General features: G+C 52.5%; 1 protein-coding gene across 2 annotated transcripts in view; it reads left to right on the top strand.

Annotated features, from left to right (window-relative positions):
• The window catches only part of SRGAP2 (SLIT-ROBO Rho GTPase activating protein 2), a 225,494-nt gene extending 216,108 nt beyond the window's left edge, over positions 1–9,386 (top strand). For both annotated transcript variants that reach the window (XM_021686556.2, XM_021686555.2), the window contains exons 20-22: positions 1,162–1,308; positions 4,768–5,092; positions 7,159–9,386. In XM_021686556.2, the coding sequence (XP_021542231.1) occupies positions 1,162–1,308; positions 4,768–5,092; positions 7,159–7,542 (856 nt within the window). In that variant the 3' untranslated portion in view covers positions 7,543–9,386. The remainder of the gene's footprint in view (positions 1–1,161; positions 1,309–4,767; positions 5,093–7,158) is intronic.
• Positions 9,387–15,042: the final 5,656 nt, after the last annotated feature.

Genomic DNA, 15,042 nt, shown 5'->3' with positions numbered 1-15,042 from the left:
TTTCTAAAAACAACTGTGCTCATCCCAACCAGTTGGGCTGCCATTGGCACTTTTCCACTTGCAAATGAAAATGATGCCTTGCTTTTCTAGGAGAAATCTAGCTTAAGCGGCCTGGTGGAAAGAGCCACCAGGAAACGAGGTTGACACAGGGAAAGACAGGGAGAGGAGGGGAGAGGGCATCGGGGAGCAAAGGGAACGTGAACTGGGCCCAGAGACACTTCATCAGCTGGGCTGTTGGTTGGCTCCCGCTTTTCAAAGTGAAGTCTTCTGGGCAGGAGGGCTTCCCCCCCGCCCCACCCCCCAGCCCACCTGAGCCTGACTCCCTGCCCCTTTGCCCTGCCTCTGCCCCCGACTCCCTGTCCTTGGATACGATGCTGTCAGTGTTTTTAGTCCTTCCCTTAATATTATTTTTTAAAGGTTGATATCCTGAGTGAGTCTGCACCCTCCCAGCCTCTCCCCGGCTCGTTCTGCAGGGAGATCCTCCCTCTGTTGATAACATCGCAAACCCGGTGGCCATCTGTGCGTGGACAGGACCCTCCCAAATTTAGCATTATGACTTCACTCCGGGACCGAGAGAAGAGGAATTGTGGGGGAGAAGGGGCTTTCTTTGTCATCAGTAGCCAGAGGGGCCGGGAGAGCAGTGGAATGACCTGGGACCGGCTTGGACGCTCTAAGCGGGGCTCGATGCTCGACGACTGAGTGTGGCGGTGTCCTGCCTCGACGCCGGCCTCTCCAGAGCCAGCGCAGAGCTGCCCGTCCTTGCCCGACAGTGCCCGGGACCTCAGCAGATAAAGCGCACCCTGGACTGGCCGCCTCCTTCTCCAGGAGGTGGCCCTGGCACAGCTGCCCCAGGAAGGCAGCGTGGGGTCGAAGGCAGATGCCTCGAATCCGGGTTGTCCCCTAGCTCAGCTTTCCGGCGGCCGCGGAGGATCCTGCGGAAGGCAGCGGGATTATTTATTTTTATTTAAACGACCCTCCAAAGGCCCTTAGCTTTCCTTGCCTCTGCTCGCAGAGCTAGCCCAGCCAGGTGTCACCGCTGCCTTGGAGCTGTCGTGGGGGGTCGCGTGTGTGTCGGGGGGCCATCTTGCCGATTTAACGCTGCTTTTTGTGTTGTTGTTGTTTTCCCCCCTCCTCCCTGCCTGCCTGCCCCTTCTCCCCCAGCGAGGACGGTGTCGTGGAGAGGTCCAGCCCCAAGTCTGAGATTGAGGTCATTTCTGAGCCACCTGAAGAAAAGGTGACAGCCAGAGCGGGGGCCAGCTGTCCCAGTGGGGGTCATGTAGCCGATATTTATCTTGCAAACATCAACAAGTAAGCTCTGCTTTTCATTTTCTGCTCCCCCGAGTGCCTTGCGACACCCAGCCTCACCCTCCGGCCTCACCCCCTCTCCATGCCAGTGCCGCACCCCCCACCAGGCCTAACACTGCATGTGCTCACCTCTGCTGCAGGGCGGACAGGGCCGAGGAAGCTTCCACAGGCCCCGCCGGCAGGCCCCAGGCCCCTGCTGTGGAAGGGTGCCCCACCCTGGGCTCGGGCAGTGTCTGTCGGCTCCCGGCTGACTACTAAAACTTGACCAAAGCTTTGGTCCCTTTATGCAACCTGGTTTTGTACTGTTTCTCAGAGGTGCCTTCTCTTTTCCAATTCTTACCCAAATAATAGTCTTTGATGTCTTCCTGGCCCTTCCTTGTCCGTCCAAAGAGCCAGCGTCGTGTGCGTCTTCCACTAGGCTCACGTGACCCCAGAGGGGTTTATTTGGATACCATGTGTCTGTTTCCCGCCCTGGCCGGCATTCGCTCCGTCAAGGAGAGGAGACCACTCTGCCTGCCCCCCGCCCCCAACAAGGAAAGCTTTGTCCCGAGCTCTTTAATCATTGCCTAACCCCCAGCTCCCCTCTGCCCTTTCATACCAGTAGAAATCACTGTCCGTGTTTTCCCTGTTGCTTTAGCCCTGTGTCATCGCCCCCTGTTAGTCCCTTTGCAGATTCCCATTCCTGTCCGGCAGGCTCTTAACTCTGGCCCCAGCTTTCATTGTGGCTGTGAGCAACATCCCAGGGTTCTAACTCCACCCACACCCGATCTGGCCGGCTAGAGGGATTCCACGCCTGTGTGATGCGGCCTCCCCTAGAGACATTCAGGTTATTGGAGAACTAATCTCATCTCAAGGGGCCAGACACCAAGTCCCCAAGCCTACAGACCTCTTTTCCGCCAGACCCTGAAACTTGGCCCAGTGCCAACGGGATGACAAGCCCCAGGGCGTTCCTGATGAATATGGATTGCAGATGATGTACAGTTTTTATTCCCCTCTGGCTTTGGAGGAATGAAATGATTTGCACATTGAAAACCTGTTAACCGTAGCCTCTGGACACTGAAACTGGAAGGAGAATAAAAGATGCTTGTTGTTTTTAAACTGCACCAGGTCGCCCAGATCTCTTGGCTTTCTTCCAACCAGACGGTAGCAGGGGGAGTGGTTGGGGCACGTGGCTCTTTTCCATCCTTCACCCTCAAGTTACAAAGTCGCTGATTCAGCTCACTTAGTGTAGGTATAATTTAAGCCAGACCGGTAAAAAAAGAACGAGGATTTTATTTCCCTCTAGCCTAGTGCCCTGCTGGGAGGGTGAGCTAGTAAAAAGTAACTGTGGACTAATCACATTTTCTTCTTTATTTACAAGTCTATGTTAATTATAATCCTATAATCATAAGGTTGTAAGCCTCTAATTAACCCGGAAACCAAGGCGGGGTTGGTGGAGGGAGAGTTCAATAATTAGTTAGGTACATGTTTCTAAGCCATCATATATTTGATGCCATTTGTACCAAGAAATTGTACAGGATAATAGCTGAAATAGTCAAAAGATTAACACCAGGTGGAAAGTCAAAGGTGGCTCCCTTGAACTCCTTACTTGGTGATGTCAGGACGGGGTTCTCAGAGGACACGGTCTTCTCGGACGCCAGCTAGTCGGTGGGCGAGTGGCAGCCCCTGGGGCACATCTTGCCCCGAGGAGTGACTGCCCTTCCAGCCTGCCTGCCTGCCCCACACGTCCGTCCCTCCTTCCCGGGGCCCCGGGTTCCCTCGCACCCCTGGACCTTTGCATCTGCTGCCTCCCCCACCCCCCCACCCCCAGTCAGCTCCTCCTCTCCCTTCAAGACGTAGCCTGAAGATTGACCTCTTTGGGGAAGCCTTTCTGCCACCCCGAGGTCCTCGGGGCTGAGTTAGGTGCCCTCGTTCTGTACTCCCATAGCAGTTTTGAGTCTCTCTCAGGACTCAGGCTGCACTTGGATAACCCACCAAGCTGAGCATCTTGAAACCAGGAACTCTGCCTTCCTCTCTTCACGTCCCCGGGCCCTGGCCAGGGACCTGGCCCACACCAGCCGCTCCACAATCTGCCTCCTCAGCGGTTTGAGCTTTGTGAGTCAGCCATCCTCAAGTGGAAAAAGGAAATCAGCAACGAGTTATTCGGGTGTGGCATTCAATTTAATTTCACACATTTAGTGAGGGCTCACTGTTGTGCCAAGCATCCGTGCTGGTTATTCAGAGATGAAGAAGACCGTGCCCGGCCTCGGCACTCAGTCCGGCCGAGTAAATGCCATATAGACAGGTAACTAAAAAGCAGTGCCATCGAAAGCTCTGAAGGAACAAAAGAGGGAGTGATTGCTTCTGCCTGCCCTTGGACTTGGGGTACCGGGGAAGAGTCATTTCAGCTGGGCCTTATAAGACTCCGAGAACATCCTTCTTCTGCTCAAGAATGGCTGACACCCACGGTTCGATGGCCTGAGCAGGCAGCTTCAGGGAGTGTGTGCCGGGTTCCACACCAAGCCCCGATGGAGAAGACCTGACCGAGTGAGCGGGACCAGGACTGGCTTAGGACCCTGGCTCTGCCACATAGCCTAGCTGTCTGTCTTCAGGTCCTACCCCTTCCCTTCCTCCACCTCAGCTCCGGCCTCGGCCTTCGTCGTCCCTAGTAGTTGCTAGATCAGAGCTGCCCAGCTGCCATCCCAAGCCAGAAATTGTATTGCTTCTTAGATTAGGTCCTTGGGAATCTGATTCCAAGGGAAAAAATGAGATTATTCAGCAATAGGCAACACCCAGGCTACTAGGACTCTGCCAAGCCGTCTTGTAGGAGAGTCTCAGTGGGCTGAAGGAAGTTGGCTCAGAGCCAGGGCTCAGCCCAGTGCTGGGTGACTTAGGGTCATGTAGATGTCTTTCCACCCTAAGAAAATGCACAAACTTGGCCCTGGCCCTGCAGCATTGCAGCCTCTTGAAAAATACTCTGTCCCATGTCTGCACAAGAGGGAACAACGGCCTCTTGCCAGAGCCCAAAATGATTACAGTCCCGTAGCTGGACTGAGAAACATGCTAGAATTTGGGAAGATCAGCTCTCCTCTTGCCTTCTTGGTGATGGTGAGAATTTTTCTCCTACCTGGGCCTTTAGGTTTCTGTTCAAAGCAGGTAATGGAGGGGGCCTTTCTGCGAATCTGTCTCCCGTTAGAAACTTTCACTTAATCAGACATTTTTCCTGGCAGCACCTTACATCTCGAGAACTCAAAGCCCACAACCACCAAGTAAGTATCCGTTTCTCCTTTGCCCAGGTTGGGGGTGGCAAGGGAACAGAGACACAGAGAAAGCAAGGGAAGGTGAGGCCAAGGAGAGAACGTGCTGTGTGTCCCTCTCCTCCAGAAGCCCCTGGGTGCCAACACCCGCCCCTCTCTCACTCACCCCAGCTTCCTCGGGGCCAGGGCTCCCTGATCACGCTGCCCTTTCTCTTTGTGATTGAAGGCAAAGGAAGCGGCCAGAATCTGGGAGCATCCGGAAGACATTTCGGAGTGACAACCATGGGCTGAGCAGTTCCCTGACTGACTCGGCCTCCCCGGGGGTGGGGGCTAGCTGCCGCCCATCTTCCCAGCCCATCATGAGCCAGAGTCTCCCCAAGGAAGGGCCAGATAAGTGTTCCATCAGTGGGCATGGGAGCCTCAACTCCATCAGCCGCCACTCATCCCTGAAGAATCGGCTGGACAGCCCACAGATCCGGAAGACGGTGACAGCAGGAAGGTCAAAGAGCTTCAATAACCATCGGCCCGTGGACCCTGAGGTCATTGCACAGGTAAGGGGGGGCTTCTGGACACCCGGCGAGCGCGTCTGCATTCGTCACTACTGTGCAGCACAGCCCGCGTTAATTACAATGGGCCTGGAAACCGCCCAAGTTTGTACATCACATACCGAGTTCAGGGGCTGTTGCACATCTGGACCCGGGAAGGCAGCTTTCTAAGCAATTCTCCAATCCCACTCTCCCCAAGAAGAATTCGGAGACAGAATAAAAGAATTCAGACTTCTTGCTCGTGTACAGGCTATTTGCAAGAAGGGGCTTGTACTTTTTAAAGCCAATAGTTAGTCTTCTGATAGAGTCCATTCTGCCCAAGTTTCGGGTTTTGAGAGCCTGGTAGGCTTTCTTGAAGCCGTCCGAGTGTTGAGGCTCAGATGTAGTCCTGGCCATTTTTTCTGTCACCGTGCCCATCCCCCTCTCCCATTCCCTGAGGCTAATCTCTGGTCCCTAATGGGAGGTGGGTGATCCATCAATAATCTGCTTCTGGTTTCATGGCCCCAAAATACTCTGCCGCAGGGGGCACAGGCACCAGAGGGGTTTCCAGCCCACGTCTCCGGATGCAGTTGGGCATGAGCTCCCTGGTTATGGGGCCTTCCTTCCGTGTATGCACCACACTGACAAGTCTCTGTTTTCTGTGAACTGTTAGCGATCCAGCCCCACCTCTAAAAATCCGACTTCCGGGGCCACTCCAGGCAGTTCACTCAGACGCCTCTCCCAACTCTATAATTTTCGTTAGACCAGGTAGGAGCTAAGGGCTCCCCGTTGCCCTCTTATGTTTCAACTGAGTTGAGATTCTCCTCGCCCCATCTTCCAGGGGGCAATAGAGGCTGCGTGTGGTCTCTGTTGGCTTAATTGTGATGCTCTGCTTAGGGAAGGTGTACCTGGCAAGCACAGTATTAAGCTACGGGCCTGAGATGTCGTGCTTCGCTCGCCATCTACTTCTGTGCCTCTTCTGAAGCTCTTGGCTGCAATCTGCCTTGAACCATGGGACTCCTCCCAGCTCCCTCCTGAGCCCGGAGGGATACATTCCCAGTGCAGACTAGCTACAGAGCAGGACTGAGGAGGGAGATGATGGAGTTCTTCCTGAGCATTTTTAAGGTGTGAGAACATCATAGGGATGAGTGAAAATCACCGTCAACAGAAAGCATAGATCACCCTGTAAGGGCCAAGAAGCCTGAACCAGGGCCTTTGCTTAGAACATGTAGTCTTTCCACGTGAGCCTGCTTCCAAGGGAGGAGGCCTGTGGTGGTTTGGGAGTGCCAGACACAAGTGTGTGGAGAGGTGGGGAGGGAGCTGAGAGGTCTCCCTGAGGGGCAGCTGGCTGTGGACAAAGGGTCTTTGGTTCTGCTATTTCCTGAGAGCTGGGTTGTTCCACTGTGACTCGCAGGAGGTGATTCACCTGTGTGGCTGGCTCCCCCTCCTGGTCGCTCTTCCGTCCCCTCTCATGGTGACGGGTGCAGGGAAATGGCTTCCTCAAATTGGGCACTCCGGTGGGGTGGGGTGGGGTGGGGGAGGTGTCCTGATGAATCTCAGGGCCAGGGTTCTGGAGCCTTTCCTCAGCCCTTGACCCTTCTCGACCTTTGGTTTTGAAGTCCAGGAAAACAAAGATCATACTTCATCTCTACCACTTAGTAAGAAATCGTTTATTATGTACAATTTCAAGCATACACAAAAGTAGAGAGAATTGGATAATAAATCCCACGTACTCATGACCAAACTCTTGGCCATTCTTAATTCAGCGACCTTTCCCCTCCCCACTGGATTATATGTCATTTCACCCAGAAATACTTCAGTGCCTACCTCTAAAACCTGAGGACTCTATTTAAAATAACATCTCAGCCACTCTTTTCTAAAGGAGAAAAAAAAAAATCTCCTGAAAATGAGATTTTTTTTTCCCCTTCCCCACATTCTGAACATTCATATGTTTAAGGATTTGGGCCAAGTAAAATAATCTGGACATCTCCCTGCAGTTGGTTCCTTCGTGATTTGGCCTGTGCTGTTGAAATAGGATCCTTGGGGACTTCTCCCTACATCTGCCTCACCTCCTCCTTTTTCCTGTTTTGCAGGATATTGAGGCAACTATGAACTCTGCCCTGAACGAGCTGCGCGAGCTAGAGCGGCAGAGCAGCGTCAAGCACACCCCTGATGTGGTTCTGGACACCTTGGAGCCCCTCAAAACCTCCCCAGTGGTGGCCCCCACATCGGAGCCCTCCAGCCCCCTGCACACCCAGCTCCTCAAGGACCCCGAGCCTGCCTTCCAACGCAGTGCCAGCACTGCTGGGGACATCGCCTGCGCCTTCCGGCCCGTCAAGTCCGTCAAGATGGCTGCCCCCGTCAAGCCGCCGGCCACACGACCCAAGCCCACTGTCTTCCCCAAAACAAATGCCACTAGCCCTGGTGTCAACTCATCAACTTCCCCACAGTCCACTGACAAGTCTTGTACTGTCTGAGGGATATAATTTAATTGTTCTAGACAAGGGGACTGGAGGGACTGACTGTTATTAAAAATCTTCCTATTTAACTAGCTTGGGGACTTCAGTTGAAAATTAGATTCTAAGTTGTTCTTGCCGGAATTAGCCTTCCCATCACCCAAAACCTTGAGAATGAAGCCCTCGTTATCACCCTGCTCTGCCCTTCCCGCTGCCCTCCACTTTTCCCCGTCGTCGTAATCCAGCCCGCTGCAGTACATACTGTTCTTAGGTTAGCCAGAGATAGATTTTTCCATTATCAGGTCACTGTGAAATCTGGCACGGCGAGTCATGAGGACACGGGTTCACGTCTCCGTCCCCTCAGACACAGGGGATGCCTGACCAGATGGTTGGCTACTGACAGCCAGCTCTCAGTGGCATCTTGTTTTGGGTACTGACTATAGAGAACCATATATAGTCCATTCTTCGTTTCACACACACACACACACACACACACACGCACGCACGCACACAGGTTTTTTCTAGTCTCTGGCATGTGTAGCCTCTCCTGGTCCCAGACCAGTCTCTTTGTAAGTCAATGTGGCAGTTCACGCAAGAGCCACCAGGGGCCTCTGTTTCCATTACAAATCTTGTTCTGTCTGGGCCAGAGAACCTAGCCTTTGAAATCTCTCCATCATAAAAAATTGAGCAGGATGGAACTCAATCCTGTAATCTGTTTGGGGTTGGGGGCTTTCTCTCTGTCTTCTCTCTATTGGTGTGAATTGGTCATTGGTGTTTGCTTTTGCTCTCCTCCATCCTCTAGGAATACAACCCAGTCTTTTTATAAAACTTCTAAAGTTTTTCTGAATGTATAGACATTTCTCGGGTTCCTGTCTTTGTCTCTCATGGACCATTTTCCATTTAAGACATTTTCCTATATAAGACAGTTTTATTGCTGGTTCCTTTTAGGATAAAGAGTCTTAAGAGAGTTTTATTGTGTTTATGGCAGGTTTGGAAAAGGTGAGAAATGGGTCCTTCTTCCTCCCACTTTTTTGGGGCACTTAAGACAATATTCATTATCCTGTTCAAAAATTAAATTCAGCTTTGCTAACCCCCAAAGTGTTCCCGAATGCAAATGTAACCTAAGTTCACCTCTCTAGTTTGGCTTATTCTCTATAAGATCTCTCTTCAGGGACCAACAGGGGCTTGGAGAGCCCCAGTTAGATTAAAGAGAGATATTACTCCTTAAAACCTGTTTTCTTTTATCCAAATAAGGACAACTAAGAGAGCTTCGGCCCTACGGGCTCTAAAGTCTTCCCGAGGCCGGAATCTAACAAAAAATTGGATGCTGAATATTTAGGCCTTCTGTTGGCCTTTTTTTCTGGTTCTCCTCCCCAAAAAGCAGAAATGATGCCCTTGCCTACTTTAATCCGGTCTCTAAACCTGGTGCCCCTGGTCCCGGCTTCCCTGGCTTCATGCTGTCGTGGCAGTACCAGGGCTGGGGACAGTCGCACTCCCGTTTCATGAGTCTCCGACAGCTACATGAGTTAAAGCTGAAGCTCATTCCTCTTCTCTGTTTCCTGGTTTTAAAGCTATGCTTTTAGCCTTATTTTCTATAGGTCAAGAGAGGTGGTGGGTTGCCATTCAGATAGGAAAATCTGAGTTTCCTTATGTTTAGCCTAGAAGATTCCTTTTGGACCAACATTCTGAAGTTGGCAGTTGGTGCTATGGAAAGTGGTAGGATTTTCCTCATTCTGGGTGAAGGGAGGAGGAGCTTTGTGGGAAATCGCTAATTTTTAGAAGGCTAGCCTGCAACACCAGGAAAACTATCCCAAGAGCTAGAAAGGAGAAAGTGAGTCAGCCTGTGAGAAGCGACCCACAGGCCTCTGGATTCTTGGCTTTTGTTTCTCTGTCCACTGGCCTGTCCTTGTCTCTCACGTGGACTTGCACAGGTCTTGAGCCAACAGGGGCTTTCGGAACCAAGGATCTGTTTCCTTGATGCAAATGGAACCCCTGCCCTTCACTTTACATTCTTTTTGATCCAACTGATCAAAATTGGTACCCATACCTGCCCTTTCCCCCTCCTTCCAGCACACTCCTCTCTGAGAAAGTCAAAGCAAAGCTTTCTGAATGACAAAGCTTTGGGCCTATTCTGTTGTCCCTGCCTTATTTCTCTTGCAGCCCTTGTACATGACTTGTGTCCACCATCCCCTTGGTCAGTGTCCATCTGCTGATTCGCATCACGAACTGGACAGTGTGTGAGTGGCCACCTACTCCCCCCCAGCTCTGGGAGCCAAGTTGTCTTCCCCTCTCTGGTGCTCCTGACACTTGTGAGACAGACCTGTCGAGAGGACTAGGAACCCACAGAAGGAGCCTCCTCGGCAGAGCTCCTGCAGTCAACTGGAATTCAGGTTGCACACTGTGATTTTTACACCGAAAAGCCAAAAGGAGCTGGCCATCCAGGGCCTAGGGAGACCAGTCTTCCTCAGATCTGCTCGCCTAAACCAGCATGATGCTTCAGAGAGCCCTGCTCTGCCCCTTGAGGCACGGATCCTTCTCTTGGTGTGGACTCATGGGTCAGTCTTTGGGGGAACAGAGGTGGGGTGGGGCTCCCAGCATCCCAATTTGGAAAAGAGAGGAGTTTGCAGCCAGCAGAGCCTGTAAACTGGAAACACTGGTCTCAGCCAACCTCCTCAGGGCGCCCTGGTTTCTCCCCAAGGAGAGGAGAGGACACCAGCAACAGGATGAACAGACCATCGGAAGGGCTGGTGTGTGTGTACTCCACGTGCAGAAGAGAAGTTTAGATCTTCCAGGGAATTGCAATGTTGTGGCGTCTGACTTGTATGTCACGTTTGTGTAAAATGGTATATTCTTTAAAATAGTGTTGATAACTGGAATATTGTATGTATGCTTGGAGATGCTTTGTGCGAACCTAAGACTGTCACTCAACAGATGTTGGATTGGGGAAAATCCAAAGCACAACTTCAAAATAAAATACGTTTTTAGGTTTCGATGCTGCAGTTCATATCCCTTTTCCACTCCCTGAAATCTCCAGCCCAAGAGTCCAGCGCCCAGGAGGAAATGTGATTCGTCTGTGCCGATAGAACCCTGCCTGGCAACAGGAGAAATGTGACCTCAGAAGCCAACCACCTTCTCCCTCCCAGCAAGGCGCAGCAGAGGCGCATCTGGAATGTGGATTCCCCCTCCCCCGCCAGCATTATGTGTGAAACCTAAGAGGTTTTGTAGAAAGTCTTCTAGCTCCCCATTGGGCAGTCCGTTGCCGTGAGAACCATTTCCTTCACAGAATGCACCCACCCTGTTTTCAGGGAGGACTATTCTCGTTTCTATCGCTGGTCAGATTTCCCCACTTGGAGGAGTGGGGCCTGTCAGGTAGCTCGCAGGTTTTGCCAGCCACAACCAAGGGTGACTGAAGGTTGTATTTCTTGCCCAAGCCAAGCCCCGAGTCATTCTGCCTATGGATGCCCCCTGCCTCTGGGAAAAGAGCTGACCCCTAGGCTTGTGCTGTTGGTGTTGAGCACAGGGGTGGGGCACACAAGAGTTGCTTTCTCGCCTTTAGATTTTGATTCTAGCAGATCATAAGCTCAAGGGTGAAGTTAATTAAAGGTAGCAACTGATAATGCATCCAAGGGCTTACGCTTATTTTTACTGGGTTTATTCCAGAAGCCCCTGGGGAGGGATCAGATCTCTCATATCCAAGGGGATGCCCAGTGTTCAATGGTAATATGAGGAATCCTACCCTGAGCCCTGGACCAGACACCATACTCTAAAGTCCATCACTTCCATCTGGCTCACGCCCTTCCAACCTGTCATCTCTTCCCCCTCCTTCATTTTAATAGTAGAGCTCCATCTTGAGCTTTTCTTGCTGGTCCCTTGGTCCTGGAGAAGTCAAAGACGAGGCTGTCCTGCCACTCTGTGCTATGGGTGAGCTCCCCACTCTTGAGTGTAGGTGGTGACCTGTGAGATGGAGCTGTTTTTTTTTTTTTTAAGATTTTATTTATTTTAGAGAGAATGAGAACGAGCATGAGAGGGGAGAGGGTCAGAGGGTGAATCGGACTCGCTGCTGAGCAGGGAGCACGATGCCGGACTTGATCCCGGGACTCCAGGAGCATGACCTGAGCCGAAGGCAGTCGCTTAACCGACTGAGCCACCCAGGCACCCAAGATGGAGCTGGTTTATAAGCTGTGGGCAGAGGACCAAGGAGCCTTTTCAGAGAGGCCAAAGGCAAAGGTGGGCTATTGTGGAATATCGTCTAATTGATTTTTATATATTCAGATGGGAGCTTGATGGAAGCTAGTGACAATGAACACAGTTGAAAACAGGCCCATTCCACCCAGATAAAAACCCAAAAAGGAGACCAGGTGGATATGAACTTAGGAAATGGCCTTAGTGAGTATCTACTCTAAACGTTTATCTCAACAGGTACATGAAACTTCTTTTTATTCTGGAGTTAGCTATCCTCACATATTGCACGTGCCAAAGACTCATTCCTCAGTCAGTCAACAAACTAAGCCTCCCTGTGTGCCAAGCACTGTTATAAAATATCAAGCAGGAGAAACAGATAATGGCGCTTTCTTTCTGGTGTGAGGGAGAACAGGTAAATAAGCCAAGCAGGACTCTGAAAATGAAACAATGTAATGGGTCGTTAGTGTCTGGGGAAGGAGTAGTACAGTCAAGAAATTCTGTGCAGCCTGGGAAAGCTGAAATGACTACTAGACGTCCAAATAGAAATATCAAATAGACTCTTGAGTATATGATACGGGGTTTTAGGGGCGGATCACACCTGCACAGAATTTCAGGATCTATTTTATTATGGAGATACTCAAATTACTAGATTCCCAGGAAGAATGTGTAAATGGAAACAAAGAAGGTCCCAGTAATTAGAAATCCAGTAGAGAGGAAGGCGCTGGCAAAGACAGAGGGAGCAGGGGACAGGTAGGTGCTGGGAGAGCATGGTGTCAGGACAGGTTTCAAGGAGGAGGGAGGCTCGGCTGTCAGATGCCAGTGGGTAAGATGAGGCCAGCTAGAGAGGCAATCATTCTTTGGTGACGTGGAGCTCTTTCAGTAGATGGGAAATGGGTCAGATTGGAGTGGGCTGGGCGGCCGCTGGGGAGTGAAGGGGAGGTCAGGGAGTCTCGGCAGCTCATGCAAAGGCCCGGTCTTGAATGGGGAGCTTCAAGAGGGACCAAGGGACCAGGTTTTTGTCTTTACAATGGGCTCTTTGAGGCATGTTTGCTCCAGAGCAGGAGCCAGTGGGAGGGGAAGAAGGAACGCGCGAGAGGTTGAATCACAGAGCACAGATGGAGGGGCTGGTCGTGGCCACGGGAAGAGGCCCTTCCATCTCACTGGAGGGAAAGCACGTGTGATGCAAGGCGGGCAGTGGATGTGGGGGTGAGGAGATGATGGGGTTCCCTTTCAGTTGCTTCTTGTATGTCAGTGAAGTTTACGGCAAAGGCTGTAGCTGAGGGTAGGAGGGAGTGGTGAGCAGGAGGCTTGGAGAGTCAAGAGAATGAGGGAGGTGCTTCTCCCACACCAAGAAGGACAAGCACTTGGGGGCACAGGGCTCAATTCCCCTCAGCGGCTTGGTGCTGCTCCCATGGCCCCTTTCCCCACTCCCTGGGGGAGCGGTGCCAGGTCTGGCTGCCGAGAGCGTCCCTCCTTCCTCACCCCGCGCTCCTGGCTAGAGCTGACTGATGAAGGTGGCAGGAAGCAGGGCTCTGGTACCCGGTCACTCAGCCCCTCATCTATGTGGGAGCGTGGCGAGTACACCCTGCCCACCTCTCCCACATACCTGCCTGCTCTCACCCTTCTTCCCTTTGAGGTGCCAGACAGGTGAGGCAGCTACGACAAACAGGTTCAAGCCACGTAGGGGCAGAAAAAGCAACAAGTATTTATTCAGGGCCCACCAGGTAGCCGGGACAAAATCTCACTTTGCTTTTACACCGACTGTCTGAGAAAGGTTGGGCGACTAGGTCATGCAGAGCAAGGGGAAGAGTGAGGACCCCAACCTCTGATGGTAAAGCCCCTGCCCTTCCCACTACACCCGCGGCCTCCCTTTGTAGAAGGTGGACGTGTGCTTTCTCCCTGAGAGCGGCCATCAGAGACCCGCCTCTTCCCACCTCTGGCCCTTGTCCTACCTTTGGATTGCCACTTCTATTTCTAGGACTCCTCAGAGCCACTCAGGAAACTGCGGTGGCCTCTTACAGACTTCCTCTTCCCCTCAGGAGCCCGCCAGGCTCCCGTGCCTTCCCCACAGTGAAACAAGGGCCATGCTGCCCAGCTGGGACCAGAGTTTGTCCACACAGAGGATGTGACCTCACGGAGGATGCCCAGCGAAACTTGATCAGTCACCACACAGGGCTTCAGCCCACCTCTCCTCCCCCTTCTCTTGCCCTGTCCTCACACCTCCGCGCCTCTGCACCTGTTCCCCCTGCCTGCAATGCCTCACCTCCGACCCCCAATTCTCCGCCTCACTCCCCTGCCTCCGAAGCTTGGTTGAGCATGCTTTCTCCTGGCAAGCCCTTCTGGAGACCACCCCATCTCTGCTACCCCCCACTTTGTGCCAGGTTCACATCACCACCAGCTGAAGTATGTACCCCAGAGCTTTCACCATGCGGGCTGAACCCTGGCTCTGGGGGAGAAGCCTAGGTCTTACCCTCGTGTCCTCAGCCCCCAGTGCCTGCTTCCCAGCAGCTGCTAGACACATGTTCACTGTGTTTGAGGGTACCTAAGACCCTGGGAAAGACAGACTGGGCTTGCTGGAGAGAGAAAAGTAGGAGTGCTGGTAAGGACGGAAAGTTCATCAAGGAAAAATGAGGAGACTCTTAGGGATAGGCTGGGTTCTGTTGCAAACCTCTGGCTTAAAACAACAAAGGTCAGTTTCTCATCAAAGGTACATGTCCCTTGTGGGCCAGCAGGGGGCTCTGCTGATGACAGTCACGAGGGGACCCAGACGGAGCAGTCACCAAGTCTAATAGAATCACAGGGTCAGAGGGCAGGCGCCCTGGGGTGAGGTCTTGCAACAGCAACGAAGGGCTTTGGTTGGCCCCGCCTCAGCAGAGGGTGCCAAGGAAGTGCAATTCTCCCACTGCCGGACCGGTGGAAAGCTGGGAATCCTGGATGGAGAGCCAAGGGTCCCGGAAGGTTCTTCCTGCTCCTGCTGTGACAGGTAGCAGGGCAGCGCCTGGGGCCGGCCCCGCAGCAATGCCTCGGGCTGCCGGTTATCAGCAGGTGTATCTGCCTGAGCACCCAGTTCTCAGCCGGGCTCCCGCTCTGGTGTCACTGTGCTAGGGGTGGGGCTACCAGAGGAAACCACCAGGTGTTGCCATGGGAAAGTCCCTCCAACATTCTCTAGAAACATGGGATTTCCTGGTTTTAACCATTTCTTATCCAACCGCCATCTCGCAGTTGACCAGAACAGTGCAGACCTCTCCAGTCTCCTGGGACTTTGGGTGTCCTGACTGGGAAGGTGGCACACCTGGGTTCCAGCCCCAGCAGTCTCTGAAGGTCACAGGCAAATTTCTA

Source organism: Neomonachus schauinslandi, chromosome 6 (assembly GCF_002201575.2).
Source record: "Neomonachus schauinslandi chromosome 6, ASM220157v2, whole genome shotgun sequence".
Taxonomy (NCBI): domain Eukaryota; kingdom Metazoa; phylum Chordata; class Mammalia; order Carnivora; family Phocidae; genus Neomonachus; species Neomonachus schauinslandi.
This window is presented reverse-complemented; position numbering and strand designations above follow the sequence as displayed.